Source organism: Podarcis raffonei, chromosome 2 (genome assembly GCF_027172205.1).
Source record: "Podarcis raffonei isolate rPodRaf1 chromosome 2, rPodRaf1.pri, whole genome shotgun sequence".
Classification (NCBI taxonomy): Eukaryota; Metazoa; Chordata; class Lepidosauria; order Squamata; family Lacertidae; genus Podarcis; species Podarcis raffonei.
In genome coordinates, this window is record NC_070603.1 from 2,203,043 (window position 1) to 2,222,083 (window position 19,041).

At 41.4% G+C, this 19,041-nt stretch overlaps 1 protein-coding gene across 2 annotated transcripts in view; it reads left to right on the top strand.

Annotated features, from left to right (window-relative positions):
• ENDOU (endonuclease, poly(U) specific) overlaps nt 1-19,041 on the top strand; it is a 37,641-nt gene that overhangs the window by 16,844 nt on the left and 1,756 nt on the right. For both annotated transcript variants that reach the window (XM_053369782.1, XM_053369776.1), the window contains 4 exons: nt 14,754-14,953; nt 15,958-16,071; nt 16,720-16,826; nt 18,583-18,725. In XM_053369782.1, the coding sequence (XP_053225757.1) occupies nt 14,754-14,953; nt 15,958-16,071; nt 16,720-16,826; nt 18,583-18,725 (564 nt within the window). The remainder of the gene's footprint in view (nt 1-14,753; nt 14,954-15,957; nt 16,072-16,719; nt 16,827-18,582; nt 18,726-19,041) is intronic.

The window sequence follows — 19,041 nt, forward strand, 5'->3', positions numbered from 1 at the left end:
AAAAATAGAAGGGATAAAACTGGGGGAAAGGTTAAGACTTTTGCAGATGACTTGATAATCACAACAGAAAACCCATTAGAAAGTATTTTAATAAAATGGGAGAAAATGAATGAATTCGGCCAACTATCTGGGTTTAAAATTAACAAAGAAAAAAAAACTTACTGTATGGAGAAAAATTTGGATGCACAAGAAAAAGCAGAGTTGGAAAAAGAGACAGGATTAAAAGTGACTAACAAAGCCAGATATCTGGGAATTTGGATCACCATGAAAAACATCAATCTCTAGAAGGATAATTATATAAAGGCTTGGAATGAAATAAAAAAGGAGTTAGAAAGTTGGAATAGGAGAGACCACACATGCGTCGGACAGGATAGACGCACACCCGCTTCACTCTTGGAGCTTTCTAATTAAAAGCTAAAGAAAAATAAGATTAATGAAAAGCAAACTGATAATAGAGCTTTCTTCATAGCGGTTAATTGGCCTAGGAGTTGGCTCCGAGATCTGACGGAGGGGAGAAATAATTCTTTGGCGTTTGAAAATTGCTACTTATCTTCAAAGGGCGTAACAAAATGGCGAAGTCAGTGAAGGAGTTGGGGGAGATGATTCAACGTTCAGAAGCTAACATACGGGCTGATATGCATGAGTTAAAAGCAGAGATGAGATGAATGATGGCAGCTGTTGAAAAAGTCCCCAAAACAGCAGATAATTGGCCGAAGCAAATGCAAATAAAATAGAAGCCCTGACTAAGAGAATTGCCCAGATGAATGACAGACAACGCAGAAGAAACTTAAATTTTGCCGGTATATTAGAAGATATCCTGAACAAGGACTTGGAAAAGGTACCACTGAGCTGGCTTAGAGAGTAAGGAATTGTGATTGAACAGGAAGAAATAGAGAGTGTACATCGGCTGTTTACACCTAGAAGGATGGTTGGAGCCTCTAGAGAGGTAATTGTTGCATTCGCTAGAGAGAGAAAAAGAGACCAATTTCAATTCAATTCAATTCAAAATCCTTTATTAGGCATATCACACCTCACATTAACAAACAAACATCATATACAGACTGTATAAAATACGGGCTCAGCGAACACAATTTATCCCAGTCCTATTCTTAACTCCAAAAAATAAATCAATGTACATAAATAATATACCGTAATACAACACAGCAACATCACCTACCATTAAAACCACTAAGTCTCTTTATCATGGCCCATTCTTTCTTCATGGACAGCACTTAAAAATTCAGCTGCTATTAATGTAATTTGATCATCGCTGTCTGCCAGCAGGTCCTGAACAGTTGGTTGTGTAAATAACTGTCTATTAAATTTTAGGGCCTCAAATAATTGTCTTCTGGCATAGCTGCCAAAATCACAGGAAAAGAATATATGCTCTAGAGTATCGGGTTCCTGTTTTCTGCATTTACAGAGACGCTCTGATTCTGGGATAGCTAAGTATCTTCCTCTCACTACCGCCGAGGGAAACATGTTAAATCTGGCCAACATAAACAGCCTACACGATTCATGTTTCTTCAGATTTGTCATGTATCCCTTTTGGAAATCTCTACACAAAGGGAGATTTAGGTGGATAGGAGAGCAGGTGCTGCGCTTTGCAACCTCAAGCATGGCGAGAACACTTTTTTCTGTGAGGGTCTTCCTGATAATTTCCCATATATCTTTGGGATCAGAGGTTTCAAAATCAGTTAGAGTGAGCCCTATCGAATCCAGTTTTCTCCTACAAATCACTGATAGATTGTAGATTGCCCTATCACTTAAAAGATCGTAAAGTATAGTATTAGGGGATAGGGCTCTATAATGGAGGAAGATCCAATATTTCAAGGTCCTCAGCCATGCCCTTACTGATAAAGGCAGTATTCCCAGCTCACAACATATTGTTTCATATTTTACAGAGTTTGCAAGTCCTAATAATGACCTCAAAAGGGATGCGTGAAATTTATCCAACCTCTTGAGGTCACCTGAAATCCACACTGGTGTGCCGTATAGAAGTTGGGCACAGAGTTTCATGTCAATCACTTGCAATACAGCTGGAATAAATCTGTTTCCTACTGGAGAGAAAAAATAGGATTTAATATGGTGGGCTGTCACTTTGGCCTTAGCTATTGCAGCACATATATGTGTATTCCAATTCATATTATTTTTGAATGTGATTCCCAGATAATTGAAGTGCTTAACTTCCTGTATTAATGTCCATTAATTATACAGCCTTTTGGGTTCCCTCTCTTTCTGAATTGCATAATCTTTGTCTTATCATAATTAATTTTGAGATTATTGAGAGAGCAGTAGTTTGAGAAACTCTTAAATAATTTTTTTAAACCCAAAACAGAGAGTGAAATAATTACAGCATCATCTGCATAAAGTAATAAAAAGAGTGGGCTATTGTTTAAATAAGGAGTATGAGTGGTTGCGTTTTGAAGAAATAATGGTAGGTCAGATAGAAATAAATTAAATAGGGTAGGGGCCAAGATACAGCCTTGCCTAACTCCTCGATTATTCAGAATAGGACCTGCAAGTCTACCATCTTTTGATACTTTAACATATATTTGGTTATTAGAATGTAAACTTTGAATCAGTGTAAGTAGATATGGGTCGATACCAAGGTGTTCTAGTTTAGTCCATAGTTTATTGCGGTCGACCGAATCAAAGGCACTTTTTAAATCCACAAATGCCACAAAGAGTTTTCGTTTATTTCTCATGACATATTTATCCACAAGATGACTTAACACTAGACACTGGTCAAGAGTTGACGAGCCTGCCTTAAAACCAGCCTGCTCTTTACCAGGTAGACCTTTTGTCAGCATCCATTCTTCCAATTTAATAAGCAGAGATTTGGCATAGATTTTACTTATGCATGGTAACAAACTTATAGGCCTGTAGTTCTCTTGGCAATTCCTATCACCTTTTTTAAAGATTGGTACCACTATTGAGTTGTTCCACGACTTAGGTACAAGAGCTGAGTGATAGATAGAATTAAAAAGCGGTACAAGTTTATTGGCCCACCATTCTACATCTAATCTCAACAGGTCTATTGGAATGCCATCCATACCAGGTGATTTCCCTTGCTTAAACGAAAAGATTATCCTTTTCATCTCCTCAACAGTAATTTGAAATTGTGTGGTTTTTGCCAGAGAAAATTTAAAATTTTCCTTTTTACAAACTTGGTGATCATAAAAAACGGCAGTAAAATGTGAAATCCAAGCCTCATCGCTTATATTAGGGAAATCAATGATATCTTTTCTTGAGAGAAGTGACCAAAAAGTTTTGGTATCTTTAATTTCTAATGCAGTAACAATTTTAGACCATTTGGCTAGTGCGAACTCAGATTTTTTTTCCAGGAGCATGTTCTTAAAAGCTTTTTTCATTTCAAAATAAGTCTTCCAGAGACCTTGAGAGTTGGTAATATAGGCTTCTTTTAGACAAGTTCTAAGTTCTTTCTTATAGTTAATGCAATCTTTATCAAACCAGTTATACTTATTTGAAGGTTTGTTGCTGAACTGAGGGTCTAAAAAAGAAGAAAATAAATCCTGGATAGTCTTATAATAACAATCATTATCCTCCAGGGGCATCAAATTTTGGTTAGCCACAGGTTCAAGAATAACTGGGTTATTTTCAAATACTGCTAATAGATCCTCCCTATTTTTATCACTTATATAAACTCTTTTGGCATAGATAGTCTTATCAATACTAATAAGAGGACTAATATCATTATTTCTAGGATTCATGTACATCTCTAAAACTATTGGGAAGTGGTCACTTTCTGAGCGAGGTACAACTGTAAAAGAGGCAACTTCATTTAACATTTCAACGGAAACTAGAGAATAGTCGATTACGCTCCTACCCCTTTTGGAGCTGAAGGTAAAATTTCCTGGAATATCCGGCCACATTGAGCCATTCAAAAATGAGAGGTTAAATTCTAAAACCAATTGTAAGAGTTTTCCTCCCGCTTTATTAATAATGATGTCCTTTGAATTCCTCCCTATTCTCAATGGAAGAGGGGCGTCTTCAGCTAGATTTGAGACATAGTGTTTATAGAGAGCTGTATTATCTGATCCAATTCGAGCATTGGTGTCTCCCATTACAATCAGGGGGATATTTGGGGATTTACTACGTATTAAATACAACTCTTCAGAGACTATATTCCAACCATAATCTGGTCTAATTTCTAACTCTAAGGGAGGAAAATATATATTTAAAAGAAGAATTTCCCTGTAAACAATGGAAAATGATAATAGTTGTGCATACTGTCCAATATTTCTGATATAATTAATTTTAAGGTTAGAGGACTGTTTGATACCACAGATCAAACCAGCTTTAGGGCGACCTTTTGTTGACATTTTAGTAGCAGGTAAATTATAAGTAATAAAATTAGGAATATTTAAAGGTTTAAGAGACCAGGTTTCCTGCAGAAGTATTATATCATAAGACTCAAGAAAATTTATAAAATCAGAATCAGCTAATTTACATGAGAGTCCAGCTACATTCCAGGACATAATAGAAAGAGTTTGGAGAGATCTTTGATTTAAGGGTGCTAGTGAGGTATGCGTGGTGCATTCCGGATGTCACACCAAGTTCCTCTGATTCTTACTATTAGCCCTTTCATCGGGTTCAGATAGTTCAGATGCTAATTCGATGATGTTTAAAGATGTATTCAGTATGCTCACATTTGAGGAGGGTGGAATGCTAAGATTGCAACCTGGCGCACCCATGCTGGGGACTTTATTTGGGGAGCCCAATTCAGTCTCATTTAATTCTCTCATTTTATCCCATGCTAATGTAGTGACCAGGTTTGCCTCTGAGATGGGTTGCATGCGAGCTGGGTTATAGGAGGGGCGTTTCGATTCCAAGATCTGAGAGGATGGATTCATCTCCGCAACAACCAATTGGCGTGGGGTGACGGAGGGTTTCCCGACCCATAAATCCAGCTCGTGACGATAGAAGCCTGAAGCCTGATCTGGGACATAATCAGATATGTTTTGGTTGTGTGGTCCCAGTTGGTCCTTCGTCAGCTTTGTCAGACAAGAACAAAGGTTATTCAGTCTATAGAGTATTTTGTTCTGAGTTTCTTGGGGGAGAGCGCAGTAGGAGTTAATTAAGTTATTTTCAAAACTATCGAACCCGTTACCTTGGCTCGCCTCATATAAAGTCCCAGGAGAGTCTGGTCTTAGAAGATCATTAGTAAGTAACTCTGGATGGTGATTAGGCAAGTCCTCATTGGCTTTTATATCAATTAAAGTGTGGTATTCAGCCTTTTGATGAGGTGCTGCAGTCGAGGATTCAGGATTGGGGAATAGTGGGATAGGAGAGGCCTCATTTTTAAAGTATCTTGATATTTTTACACCACTTGTCTTTAGGTGTTCTCTGTGTTTATATATCAGTTTTGCCAATCTCCGATCATGGAATGTAACCACCGCCCTGGCAAGCAAGCCATCAAAATATAGATATTCCACTTTGTCCAACTCCGAGGGATTACTCAAAGTACCTGGCATGTGTGCCTTAAGGAAGTTCAGTAAATGGACTTTGCGATCCTCTTGTGCTATAAATCCTGGAGGCTTAGGATAGCTTGAAAAAACAAGCTTGTTTTGAAGCAACACCAGCTTCCAGTTCTTATTTGTTGGAATGCTCTCCTTATTGGATTTGGAGTTGTCTATGGTTAAAACGTAGGACCATGGGTCTTGGGGCAATAAATCTTGCTTAGGGCTTGGTGGTGGAGCACGCGCTGAAGGTTTTAGACAATCCAGAGCTTTATCAGCACAGACGTTTGGGGGCAAATCCTGTTTAACTGACTTCTTGGCTAAGGACTTCACCAGGTTCCCTCTAGTCCCAGAGGCTGTTGTGCTCTCAAGTAGGTTAAAAAACTTTTTAAAAACCATTTTTTTATAATGCACTGACTTAAAATTTTTTATGTTTTTACTTTTTTTAACATTCTTTACAACTATGGGTCTTCTTTTACAAGCGTTAGCTCTGCAGGCTTTCTTACCCTTCCTTAATGGGCCACTCCTACAGAGGGTGGAGGCGAGGCCATGGTTACTTTCTGATTCTGCAGGCATTCCGACGGGTTTTCTCCAGAAAGTTTTACAGGAGTCAGCCATGATGGTAAGAATTTTTGTGCAAATGTCCAGGTAGGACTTTATGGATTCAATGTCCTCAGTAAGGAGCACCAGCCATTTGATGATTGAGAGACCCTCTTCATTTGTCTCATGGGAATGAGGATAAGAGTCTTTCGAAGGTTTATTGTTTCCCGAGGCCAATTCCGAAATTTGTTTTAACATTAGTTCCTCCATTTTTTGATCTAACGATGGTTTGGGGGGAACTTGGGATTTGGCTTTCAGTTTCGGGGATGCCTCATCGGCTGTATCGAGGATATTTTGTGTTGCTTCCAATATATTCAGGCTTTTATCACTGCTTTTAGTACACTCCTTTCTTTGCATAACCAGTCCTTCACTATGGCTGTAAGAGAGATTGGTAGGAGAGAGTAGAATTTCTCTTCCCTTCTTGTTCTTTTTCTCACTCATTTCAGTCATTTCCTCATTTGTTTCACATTTTGCTTTGTTCATGTAGAAGCGAGTGATTTTTGTTTGCGCATTCTTTAGAGTGGTTCTTTTAAAGGTGGGTCTTACAGCCTTCAGAGAAAAGCCTGAGGTTTTGCAACCACTTCTGGTCATCACCATTGTTTCTTTAAAGTTGTAAATTATTTCTTTATTGTTGTAATAAACACGCTACAATGCTCAGCTGCATTAAAAGTTCACAGCAGGTTTCCTTCAGCTATTAGCCTTCCTTATCACTTAAAACAATGATAAAATGTGAGGGCGATCTGGCTGCGACATCTGTCACCCCATTGATCGCCAGGGTTGATTCGGCTGATCTGGCTGGCTAGGCGGGTGTCCCCTTCCTCACTCACCGCTCCATGTGCGTCCCTCCCGAAGCTGCGCGCTCGGTGGAAGAGGACGACCATCCCAGATAGAAGGAGTGTACCGTTCTTCGGTCAAGGGTATACGATAGCTGCGCTCCCCTGCTAGAACCTCCAAACAAGCTCAAGGTCCATTTGTAGGAAAAAGAGACCAGATTTATAAAGCTCTTCAGCAGAAGACTTGCAGTTTAAAGAAAGAAAAGTGATAGTGCGTCAGGACTTTTCTCAGGAGACACTCCAAGAGAGATGGCGGTTACAACAGTTTGCGGAAGCTTTATTTAAAGTGAAAATCCTTTTCACTTGGGCCTACCCTGCAACACTGGTGGCATTTAAAGATGGAAAAAAATACTCAGCTAGGGACCCAAAAGAAGCAACGATAATGTTAGTAGACTTGGGGGTTGGCCTGCAGAACAGACTGAACAAGAACTAGCATGTGAGGAGGAGGAATCGGAAGAAGAAGAGGGGGAATTATCCCAGGAATCCCCAGCACAGGGGAAAGAGAAGAAAAGAGAAAGAGGATTGGGGAGGGAAGCAGTAAGGTGTAAAACAGGGGTACGCAAAGTAGGCTACCTGTAAATATAATTTTGCTTCTCGTTTTTTGACGTTATAACGCTCTGAGAGAAGAGGGGGTGAAATGTGGTCTCCCAAGGTTGCCATGAGACAGAGATCTTCAAGATCTCTACAAGAGTCTCAGGAGGGAAGGGGGAGGGGCATGAAGGAATCATAAATGTAGCTAAAGAATATGTGCACGGACGGATTCAAAAAAATAAACATTGAAAGGGATAATGGATAGCACCTTAAAGATTTTATCGCTAAATGTTAATGGGCTGACTTCTAATACTAAGCATATAAGATAATGGAATTGACGAAGAAAATGAAGGTAGATATATGCAGGAAACACACAGAGACAAAGTAAACAACAAACCTCTGTTGCCTTCCCAGCATTGGGGTTTAAAAATAGAATCTAAAGCAATAAGGCCAGAGTGGTTGCTCTATTATGTAATAGAAATCTGAGGCTAGAGGTCTTGAATTGGAAGAAGGATAATGACGGCAGATACGTATTTATAAAAAATAAAATAATGAAGAAAATTTTCACAATAGCCCAAATAAAGGACAGAAAAAAATTATAAGGAAAACTTTAGATTAGAGACATATACGGAAGGGGAAACTACTGTGACTGGCGATTTCAATTGGAGTTTAAGACGGAACAATAATTTAAATTAACAAAATGGGGATTAAAAGATGTGTTTACTCTGGGGAACCCTAGTACAAAACACACCTTTTTTTCGAATAGATATAAGACATACACCTATATAGATTATGTGTTAATTAAAGATAGTAATGAACTTGTTGTTAAGGATACACAGAATTTGGGAATATGGATCTCAGATCATGCCCCGCTGTTGGTAGAGCTGGGATCAGAGGAGGAAGGACAAAGTAGAAGATGGCGGTATAACAATATAGTAATGGCTAAAGACCATGATAGGGAATATATTAGAAAACAATGTATTTGGTATTTTAAAGAAAATAACGGTGCGGGGGAGATCCCGATCGTGTGGGATGCATTTAAAGCTGTAATAAGAGGTCAATGTATAATGAAAGAGAAGACTATTAAGAAAGCATGGTATTCGGGGACACAGGAAAAAATTAAAGAAATTGAAATATTACAACAGCATCAGCAAATTACTCAAAGGAGTAGACAGGGGCAATTAAGAAAATTAAAACAAGAACTAGATGAATTATATTGGTTCACAGTTTGGAAGAGAGATAATATTATTAAAAATGAGTTTCAGAGAACTTCAATAAGATCAAATAAGAGGTTAGCAAAATACTTAAGGAAAAGGTGGGATAAACAGAGGGTTAAGGCTATTAGAATTAAAAGGAACATAATTATACAAAGCTCTAAAGAAATAAGGAAGAAATTTGCAGCATTTTATCAAAAATTATATAAAGAAGAAAACAAAAATATTAGCAGCAAAAGTTTAGGGATTAAGATACGGTGCAACACCCTGGATGATCGACGAAAAAGTCAAGGCCCTCCTGCTTCCCAACATGTTGAAAAAGTATCTCCTCATAGACCTGAGCAGCTCTGCAGAGGCGGCCATCTGACTTCAAGGGTGGACCAAGAAGACCACTGATCTACCAAGGGGTTTATCCAATCTCTGAGGCCTCCACACCACACACACCAGTCAGTTGTGGACACGGATGTTGGTCACGCATAGGATGACATTTGTGGGATTGTTGCACAGGGTGTTACTGCACCATACTCATTCACACACATGGACTGGGCTTTTGCCCTGCAATGGACGAATGCCCCACCATGCAGGAGGGCTTCTGCAGCTCAGACCATCCCATACTCTGCCATCATCAGCAATGCATAGTTCACATCCTGTTGGTAGTACACAGTGTTGGCTTTCCTCTCCAGCAGCTCATGAAGGACCGCAATCCATCTGTCATCTTCTACCACGGCACTGGAGCTTCACAAGAAAACAAGGCAAATAAAACACCACCATGACCATAGGAGGAGGGCAAAGTTCTGCAGTGACAGTGGTGGTGGTTTGGTAACAATCAAGAGCCAGTCAGTAGACAGCTCAGAGGGAAGAGCGGTGTGCCAATGAGAAGACATGTCATTCTGGGCCACATTCTAGTGGTGGGCAGGGCCAGAGTGGGAAGGAGAAACTAATGTGATTTTTTTTTTTTTTTACCATTAGACCACCAGGTCCATCTAGCTCAGTACTGGCAGGGGACATTATAAGCACCAACTTGGAGATGCCATTAGGGGCTGAACCTGGGGCCTTCTGTATGTGCATAAGGTGCTCTCCCCTTAGCCATGGCCCTTTCCCTGAAAGGTGGGGTTCCGTTTGTGCATTTCAGGGTATTTATACACCGCTTGATTGTAGAAAAGCCTCAAACATCCTAGTCCTCATAGTTTTGAAGAATGGGCTGAACTGAATAAGAACCCAGCTCAGTATTGTCTACATTGACGGGGAAGCAGCTTCCCAGTTACCTTTCCATCATTTCCTGCAGCACAGGATCCATACATTCCAAGATCTCGTCGGCCAACGGCTGGTACTCAAAGATGATCTGGCGGAAGCCATGGAGAAGAGACATTTTGCTCAACCCCCTGTGTTGATTCATTCAGGAAATGGTCTGAGAGCCAATCTTAAGCTTCTTCCTCGGCCTACCAAAAAATAAATTCTTCATCATCATCACATTATTTTAGACTACTTACACACACACACACACACACACACACACACACACACATCCAGGAAACAAGAGGCATTATCACATTTCAAGGATAAATTGCAGCCAGGCACAATCATTCATGGAGGGTGTGGCCTGGAGGAAGTCCCAAGGGCCACACAGAGAGGCCTCAAGGGCCAGATCTGTACCCCCACTGTCCCAGGCATAAGATTCCCTACTCCTGCTTTTGAAAAAGTGTCATCTTAAAAGAGCTACGTGAGAGGGATGCTGTGACCTTGGTCGCAAACTGTAAAGGGAACTTGTCATTTTTAACCTGTCAAAAAGGTAGTTTTTAAGCCAGTTTCAAACCTTTGGGAGTAAATTGTCATGAGTATAGTGCATTTGAAGGGGAAACTCTGGGTGCACCAGACAAAAATGACTTGTGGTAAAAATGGGCCCCTAGGCCAGCTGTAAGCCTTTCAGGGCTAGTCATTCGAGGGAACTCTTTGCAAGGCTGTCAGAGGTTAAGGAGACAGGCTTTGCCAGGGTCCATCCTTAAGATGCCGTAGCAACAAAACAACTTGATGTCCTGGGAGACCAGGGGCTTGCAGGGCTCCTGCTCTCAGCTTGCTAGGGCAGGATGGAACTGGGGACACCCCACCCAGGAGTCAAGAGACTAGTAGCTCATGACATAACATTCCTGTCTTGGGAAGGAGTGATACAGTGGCAAGTAGAAGGCTAGCCCCTTAGATCATGAGTAGGCAAACTAAGGCCTGGAGGCCGGATCTGGCCCAATCGCCTTCTCAATCTGGCCCGTGGACAGTCCGGGAATCAGCGTGTTTTTACATGAGTAGAATGCGTCCTTTTATTTAAAATGCATCTCTGGGTTATTTGTGGGGCATAGGAATTCATTTATTTCCCCCAAAAAAATATAGTCTGAGGGACAGTGGACTGGCCCCCCGATGAAAAAGTTTGCTGACCCCTGCTTTAGATGCATGCCTTTACATGGAGTAGCACAGTCATTAACCCAACAGGTCCAGAGTTTCCTTGCCCTCCCCAATCCTAGAAAAGAACTCTCGATTGCAACTGCCATTGCCCTGTTGATAGAGAATCAGAGCTGTAGCGCCAGTCATAACATAAGAATATTCTTCACAATTATGAGCAGGGCAGCGGAGACAAGCTGCAAGCTGCAACAGCCTATGAAATTAACCCAGAGCAAAGGATGTGATCTCACAGCGTTCAAAAAGCTAAAGAGACCCTCTCCTTATCAAGGCGGCCACCTGACTTTTCTTTCCAGGGGCAAGATGGGTCTGCATTTCAGATCCACACCCCCAAGTAAACTACTACTACTTTTTTTAAGCTACCACATTTCCCGAGGCAAGTTGCAAGGCCCCATGATTGGTAGCAGGTCCACTGCAGGATAGAAAAGCTATTTGCCACATGGCTCCTGGAACCTGGGGTTATGGGCGCAAAACCAGAATGGCTATCCCTCACTCCATATGCAGCAGCACCTTCTATTATAATATTTTGTAGAAAATTTATTTGGCTATTTTTGCAACTTGTGGCATTTGGAAGGTTGTAACCAGCCACAGAAAAACAGGTTGTACAGAGAGCACAGTGGGACTTAAGTTTAGGCATGTATAGGACAGTAAAACCCAATGAACATCTTGGCTGAGTGGGGATTTGAACCTGGGTCTCCCCAGTCCTAGACCTACAGACTCTAACCACTACACCACACTGCTCGCAGTGGGGGTGAACCTTTTTCATATTGCAAAGTCACAGCTTCTGAGATAGGTGCTGCTTCTAGTGAAGGGACACTGCCTCACTCTAGTCCATTCATGCCCACACAATGTAATTATTTTCAAAGTTCTGATGTTTTCATTTCTGTCAAGGAAAGCACTTCCATGTAAAAGGAGCACTCATGTAAATCTTTCCCAAAAAGTAGGGAATGCTGCACTATTTGAAGAGGCTTTCTTTCTTTCTTTGAAGGGTTGGTCCCGCCCCAAATTGCCACTGCAGCTGTCAGTTGTTAACTCCATGAGTAGACTAAGAGGAAGTCCGTGGGAAATGTTAAAAGGGAAAGGCTACCCTTCTGACATAAAAAACGGGGATTCCCCAAGAAAAGGAACTTTACTTCGTTTTTCACTTCCAGTAAAAAAACCAACAGCTGCAATTACTGCTAACCACGGGGTAAAATTTTGAATGGGCAAGCATTCTAATGACCAAGAGCAGGTGTGGGGAATGCTGTGCCCCCTGCCCCTGAATGTTACTGAACTACAACACAACTCCAGCCGCTCCTAGCCATTGCCACGCCAGGGAGGGCTGATGGAAGATTCTCCATCCCTGGAGTAATGAGCTATCCAATTTCGCCTGCATATTTTTCTTGCTCTTAGTAAACAAAGCTAAAAAGTTTGAACCTGCCAAGCTAATATTTATTTTCAAGCCTGCTTTGTCATTGTCACTAAATGAATTTATCTTTCCCCCGTAGAAATATGTAAATCCCCTGCCCACCCCCACCGCTGCCGCCACCACTGCCAGTAAGGGCAAGAAAATTAACGCGGACCAAGTAAGGTTTATAGGCAGCAAAATGCAAATGATCAAACAAAGCCAGCATCTTAGTAAACTGCCACCTGCTTCCAAAACCATTTGCTACAAACATAGGAAGGAGCCCACCTCACAAGGCTGTTAGGAAGATTTCACAGGCAGGGGAGCTTTCTGGAAGGAAGCATCTGAACCGCCCTGAAGTACTTTGTAAAATGCAGCCAAATTATTACTACGTTCAGTTTGGATAACCAGAGCAGCCTTCACGCTGGAAGAATCCCTTTGCGTGTCTGAAACCCCCAGTCTGCAATTCCAACAACCCTAGTTTGCAATGTACTTTTTATTTAAGAGCCTTACAGTTTAACAATTAGCAAGATTATTAAATTCTGTCTTTTTAAGTAACTTAAGAAATAAAGCCTTTTTGCTAAAACCAGCAAAAAACAACAAAAACCTGCACCAAAGTAGCCCATTCAAACATTTATTTCAACCACCTTCCTTTCTGCAGATTCCCAACTCCCATCCCATCCTATTGGACCCACATCTCCTACCTGCAGGGCGTGCCTCCGGGTTAGCAGGAGGTGGAAAGATGCTGAGCTCTAGAGTTGCACTTTTAAAGAGTTGCATCCCACAGCTGCAGCTCTCTCTCTCCTGATTGCTCGCTCTCCCCACAGTTTTCATCTAAGTGCCCTGAGTGGCCTCCTGCCCTGCCAAGCAGAAACACAGCAAAGTAAATGTAGATGATGCTCAACTGGTTGCATCTCAGCTACAGGAAACAGGTTTTAAAGAAGGGTGGTGGAATCTATCTATTTAACATTCTAGTGCTTAAAACAAAGGTGGGAATACTCATTGAGATTCTCAACTTTAATATTTGCATGTGGACATCCAAAATCTAAAAATTTCAGTTCATTAATTGCAAGTGGATATTCAATTTACAATTTTTAAGGGGAAACTATTCCTTTTACTGGGCTTTTGTGCATCAGTACTTTGGAAGCAAGAGTTGAGTTACAGCCAAAAAACAATTATACTTTTTTGAATGTCGGGTATCAGCCTTCCTATTTTCTTTAATGCTATAACATGTACATGAGTAATACTGATTACTGAAACAAAGGTGGGAAATCTCAAGCAAATTTTCCTAGCCTGCAGCTTAATCCTATCCATTTTTACTTGGAAGTGCCACAGTATTCATTGAGGCATTATCCCGGATCAGCATACATAGGATTGCAAAATGACAAATTTCATTTTGGTTGCATATCTAAAGTTCCACCTGTATCAAAGGAGTTCTCACTGAATCTGCATCCCATCTGATGGTGGATCTCAAGCAGAGGATGGAACCCTTAAGCTGCAATCCTATGCTCACTTTCCTGGGAGAAAGTCTTAAGGGGCACAAAAGAACTGTGCAAAATACACGGTTAAACCAACAAGACTTTAAGATTTACTTCCTGTAATAAAAATATTTCACCATAAATGTGAAATTTTGCATTTAGATTTTAATATTTCACCAAAGTTCATATCTATCTGAAATTTCATGTTCAATTTCATTTCCTAATGATTGAGTGACAGACCTCAGTGATTGGAGACATTAAGTTACTTCCAATGTTATTGCTGAACTGTACCGGAAGAGGGAAATTCTCATTTCCTTTTAAATTAGACAGATGCCTCAAAGGCACACCCAGGCTAAATTTTCATTTCTCTTCTAGGATTCTTTCCAATGAATAGAAGCAGTACATGGTGCTTGTCCTCTTCCCAGTCTCCTCCCTCTTCTCCATCTGCCCATTCATCGTTGTCGCACCACCACCTGGGCTCTGAGCCTTCTTCACTTTGGGATTCCCCAGCTGGTTTCTCTCACCATTCCTCTACGTCCAGCCAGTCCGTGACACTCCCCGCATGCTAGATTTGTATGATTAGAAAGTTGTTTCTTTTTAATACAAGGCAGCGTTCAGTTGTGTGTTCCCTGAAGTAGTACAGTCCAGGCAGAGGGCATTTTAATAGGAAACATTCCATTTCTGTGTGCTTTGGCTCCTAACCTCAGCAGAGTGTTTAGCTGGGGACCCCGTAAGAACAAAGAAGACCATCTTCATAGCAGGTATTTTTGTTTGTGTGTGTGCAGGCTCTTCAGCTACGTCAACCAGAAGCTCTTCTCCAAACCTACTTATGCCAGTTTCATTAAGCTGCTGGATAATTATCATAAAAGTGTAGGGACAGGGGAAGAATTCACTGCTGAGCAACTGAAGGAGCAGGATAACTTCCTGAGTGAGGTCATGAAGACTGAGGTGATGAAAGTGCTTTACAAATTCCTGCACAGCAAACGTAAGTCTTCCTTCATAATAAGGTCTCTGCCAGCATAGCCACTATGGTCCCTCCAGGGGTTGTTGACTACCACTCCCATCAGCCCAGACCACGGCCCATGCTACCTGGGGCTTATGGGTATTATAGTCCAAATTTCTGGAGTTGGATATGTCTGACCCTATGAATTTAACGGCCTTTTTGGTAGTAGCACCCGAGTTATGGGGTTCCCTCCCTAGAGAGGCCCTTTCCAGGTAAAGACATTTTTTCCAAGGCCTTTTAAATTTGTGGAATGTTCTCCCCAGGGAGGCTCAGCTGGCTCCTTCGTTATACACCTTTAGGCATCAGGCACAAATGTTCCTCTTCAGCCAGGCCTCTGGCTGATTGACATCCTTTTAAATGTGTTTGTGGGAGGAGGTGGGAGGGGAGGGAGATTTGTTGGTTGCAATTGTTTTTATTACGTATTTTGTGTTTTTATCTTGTATTTCTATGTTGTGAACTGCCCCAAGGTCTATGGATGAAGGGAGATATAAAAAAGAAATAAATAATTCTTAATATATTTTGGAGAGCTTTTTCTTGCTATTTTATGTGGCTGCTGTTTTTATCTAAGGTGTGTTTGTGTGCTGGGGTGGGTAGTGGCAGTGCCTCTTGGATGATGAGTGCAACATCATTGCCCAAAACCCTCCTGTACATATTCTCTCATTTGTATATCCCTCTCTTTCCTTGATATTGTAGTTTTCATTTTTGTGTTGTTGTTTTAAAGGAAATCTCTCTAGTGCTAACCCCAAGATTATTGGGGTAGAAGTCATGACAGTTTAAACATTTTAGTGCAAAGTCTGGCTTTCATTCAAACACGACTTTTTCTGCGAGTGTCACATCATTAGTAAACACAGTTGGTACCCATTGCTTCACCCAAGCTATGCAGAACATTGAAGGGGAGATATAGGATTTCTTTGGGATATTTTATTTTGGTTCTTTTGAGGGAGAAATTAATGCCTTTTGTCTTTCCCTCCCCATCTCTTTCCTAGATCGTTATGGCACAGAGGCAGAGTTTGTTGCTGACCTAAAGGAGATATGGTTTGGCCTTTATTCCAGGGGCAAGGATGAGCATGACTCCAGTGGCTTTGAACATGTGTTTATAGGTACATTCATAAAAACCAACAAACCTCCACCTCCCACAGTTTCATGCAATTACCCACCTCCACTTATTTGCAACCGTTGTTTGCCCCATCTGATGCTGTTTTGACACCATTTTTTAAACTTGAGAAAGTTTCTATTTTGAATTATCTAAACAATTAAGAAGCACATGATGATGTCACAACAGCATGTAGCCAGTCAGGTCTAGAAACAGGGTGGCACCATTAGCTTGAATCTGCTAGCCTTCTCTGTGGTTTTGGCTACATGAACATTTGCACAGGAAGACTCAAACTGGCATTAATATATACAGTACTAGACCGCAGGGCAACTTGCACCGCTCCCCTGGGTTCCCTCCAGCTGCACTGCTGCTGCTTACTGGCATGGAGAAGAAGAGGGGCAAGGCAGTGGCAATGTCAGTGTGCTGGCCCATTTGCACTGCACTGACTTCATTGCCACTTCACACCTCTGCAACCAGGTTGGCTGAACGGTGCAGCCCGACCACAACATCTGTTGCTGCATATATATATATATATGCAGATAAATACATATTTTCCTTTTGTTGTTCTCATCACCCAGAAGTAAACTTAAAATGCCCATATTTAGTGGCAGCAGGATTTACTAGCCATTAATGGAAAATGTTCTTTACTATTTAGGGGAAGTCAAGAAAGGAAAAGTATCTGGATTCCACAACTGGATTCGTTTTTATCTGCTGGAGAAGCAGGGTATAATTAACTATTTCAGCTACAACTATGATGGTCCGGTGAGTATCCCTGGGAATGGCTACAGTCTTCCAGACTCTTGAAGGCATCTTGGAGAATGAAAGTTCCATTAAAAAAAATAAAAATCCATAAAATTTGCATAACAGCTAAAATGAGACACAGACTTCTACCTCAATGACTGCAAACATTTTTTTTACTAATTTTTATTACTTTGTCATAAGTTATGTACAAATTAACACATAGCCATGTAAACAATAACAGAACCACGCATCGATCAAGCATTTTAGAAAATTTATTTTAGTGCCACAGAATGGAGCAGATGTTGGTGGGGCAGTGCCCAGTTGCCCCAGTAAACCAGCCTCTGCTGCCTGTTCCTAGTCCAGGGAGCTATGTGCCTGATATATAGCAATAAACAAAAAAGGGCTTCATTTGGAGCTGCCTCTCCACAAAATACTGCCTTACACTGCCACCTAGGGTTGGGTGACAGAATGAGATGATCCCTAAGAAGCATATTTTTCAGGGGGAATGAAAATGCTGGATGCCAGACTCACCTGCTGCCTATAGCAAAGCTCAAACCAGTCTATTAAGTAAACTGCATTCTGCCGTTTAACTGAACTCTCTTAGGCTGTGGTCCTGAATTTCGCACCTGTGGGCAACAGGATATCCTCAGGCATCTCCTCTAGTGACCACCAAGGTCCAGCCTATTATGTTAATTAAAACAAACTCCTTCGGGGGATTGTGTGATAGGGAAGTTTCCTGCTGTTTTTAATCTGTAAAATAACACTCTTTGGGGGAAAGTGTTAGGTGTTTTGCGAGGAGGGAGTCCTGAGCACTGGCAATTTTCTTCTGTGAAATGGGCATGTTGTGGTGCCCATGGCAATTCCCTAGATTTACAATGTGTTCCTGAGTCCCCAAAGGTTGGGGACCTCTCTTCTTAGAACACCTATTTCAGAGGGTGCCTCCCCTTTGAAAGGTCACAATCTGTTATGTTCTGAACACCAAGAGAAGGTAAAGAGGAACAGAGCACAGGGAATACATATTCTGACTTAGTTTTTCCAAAGTATTATATGGCTGCTTTGCATCTCAAGGCAGTAAAATGTAGATCCATCAGCACCAAAAAGGCTGTCTCTCTCTTGACCTAGCCTATGGCCAGCCTGTGCATAAGACCTCTGAGGGCAATCTCAAAGCCTGGGCAGGTTTACCTGGGTACAGTTGGTCATAGGAATAGAGAAAGCAGCCTTCTCATGAGTCCATTTAGTTGGTCCATTTAGCTCAGTATTGTCTACATCAACTGGCTGTGGCTCAACAGGGTTTCAGGCAGGGGACAATCCCAGCTCTACCTGGCGGTCCTTCAAATAACCTGGTTCCAAATAGTTTAGGGCTTTTTAGGCTGGAAACAAACATGTAACCAATGCAGCTGGCACATTACAGGTGTTATCTGCTCAGACCATGTGCCCCCACAAGCATCCAAGTGATTTCCAAATTACCTTTAAAAGCAGTCCGTCCACCCACTTTATCTGCACCACATGCAGAGCACATTGAAATTATCTAGCCTCATTTACCCATAAAGTGAACCCCTCAACTCTCACAAAAAAGTATACCTGTATTCTCCTGCCAAACATTGGAGGTGCGGCATGCTTGACCACTTATGTACCACCATCAACACAAATACTCATATCCTCAGAACTGGGGAGTTTTCACAGCTTAACATTGCAAAATTCTCTCCCCCCCCCCCCACCCGCAATGTCTTTAAATATCCTCCTTAATAATTTCTGGTGCTTTCGTTTTCCGGTTTAGTGGACCTCGTACCCAGATGTGTTGGGGCTGCAGTTCAATTGGGATGGATTTTACAAGGAGGTTGGAACAGCCTTTATTGGAAGCAGCCCTGAATTGGAATTTGGACTCTATTCGCTGTGTTTCATTGCTAGGCCTGGAAAAGTGTGAGTATAATGACATTTACAGGACATTTACATAACTATTGTGCCTATAGACCGCTCCAGTGTGTTGTGTTCTTTTTAGAAAAAAGGGTGCCGGTGTTCACCATGAAGTACAATGTGTCCCCCCAAACCCGCCATAGTATGCAAGGGAAAGGGAAAGGGAAGAGGGGAGAGCAAGCTCAAGCTCGTAAAGCTGCAGTTCCTAATTCATTACTATAAATGCAAAAGACGTTCTTAAAGATACAGTTCCTAAATCAGCAATATATGATTTTTTTTCATGTCTCCTGCCCAGACTGATACCTCAGTCAGTGAAGCAGGA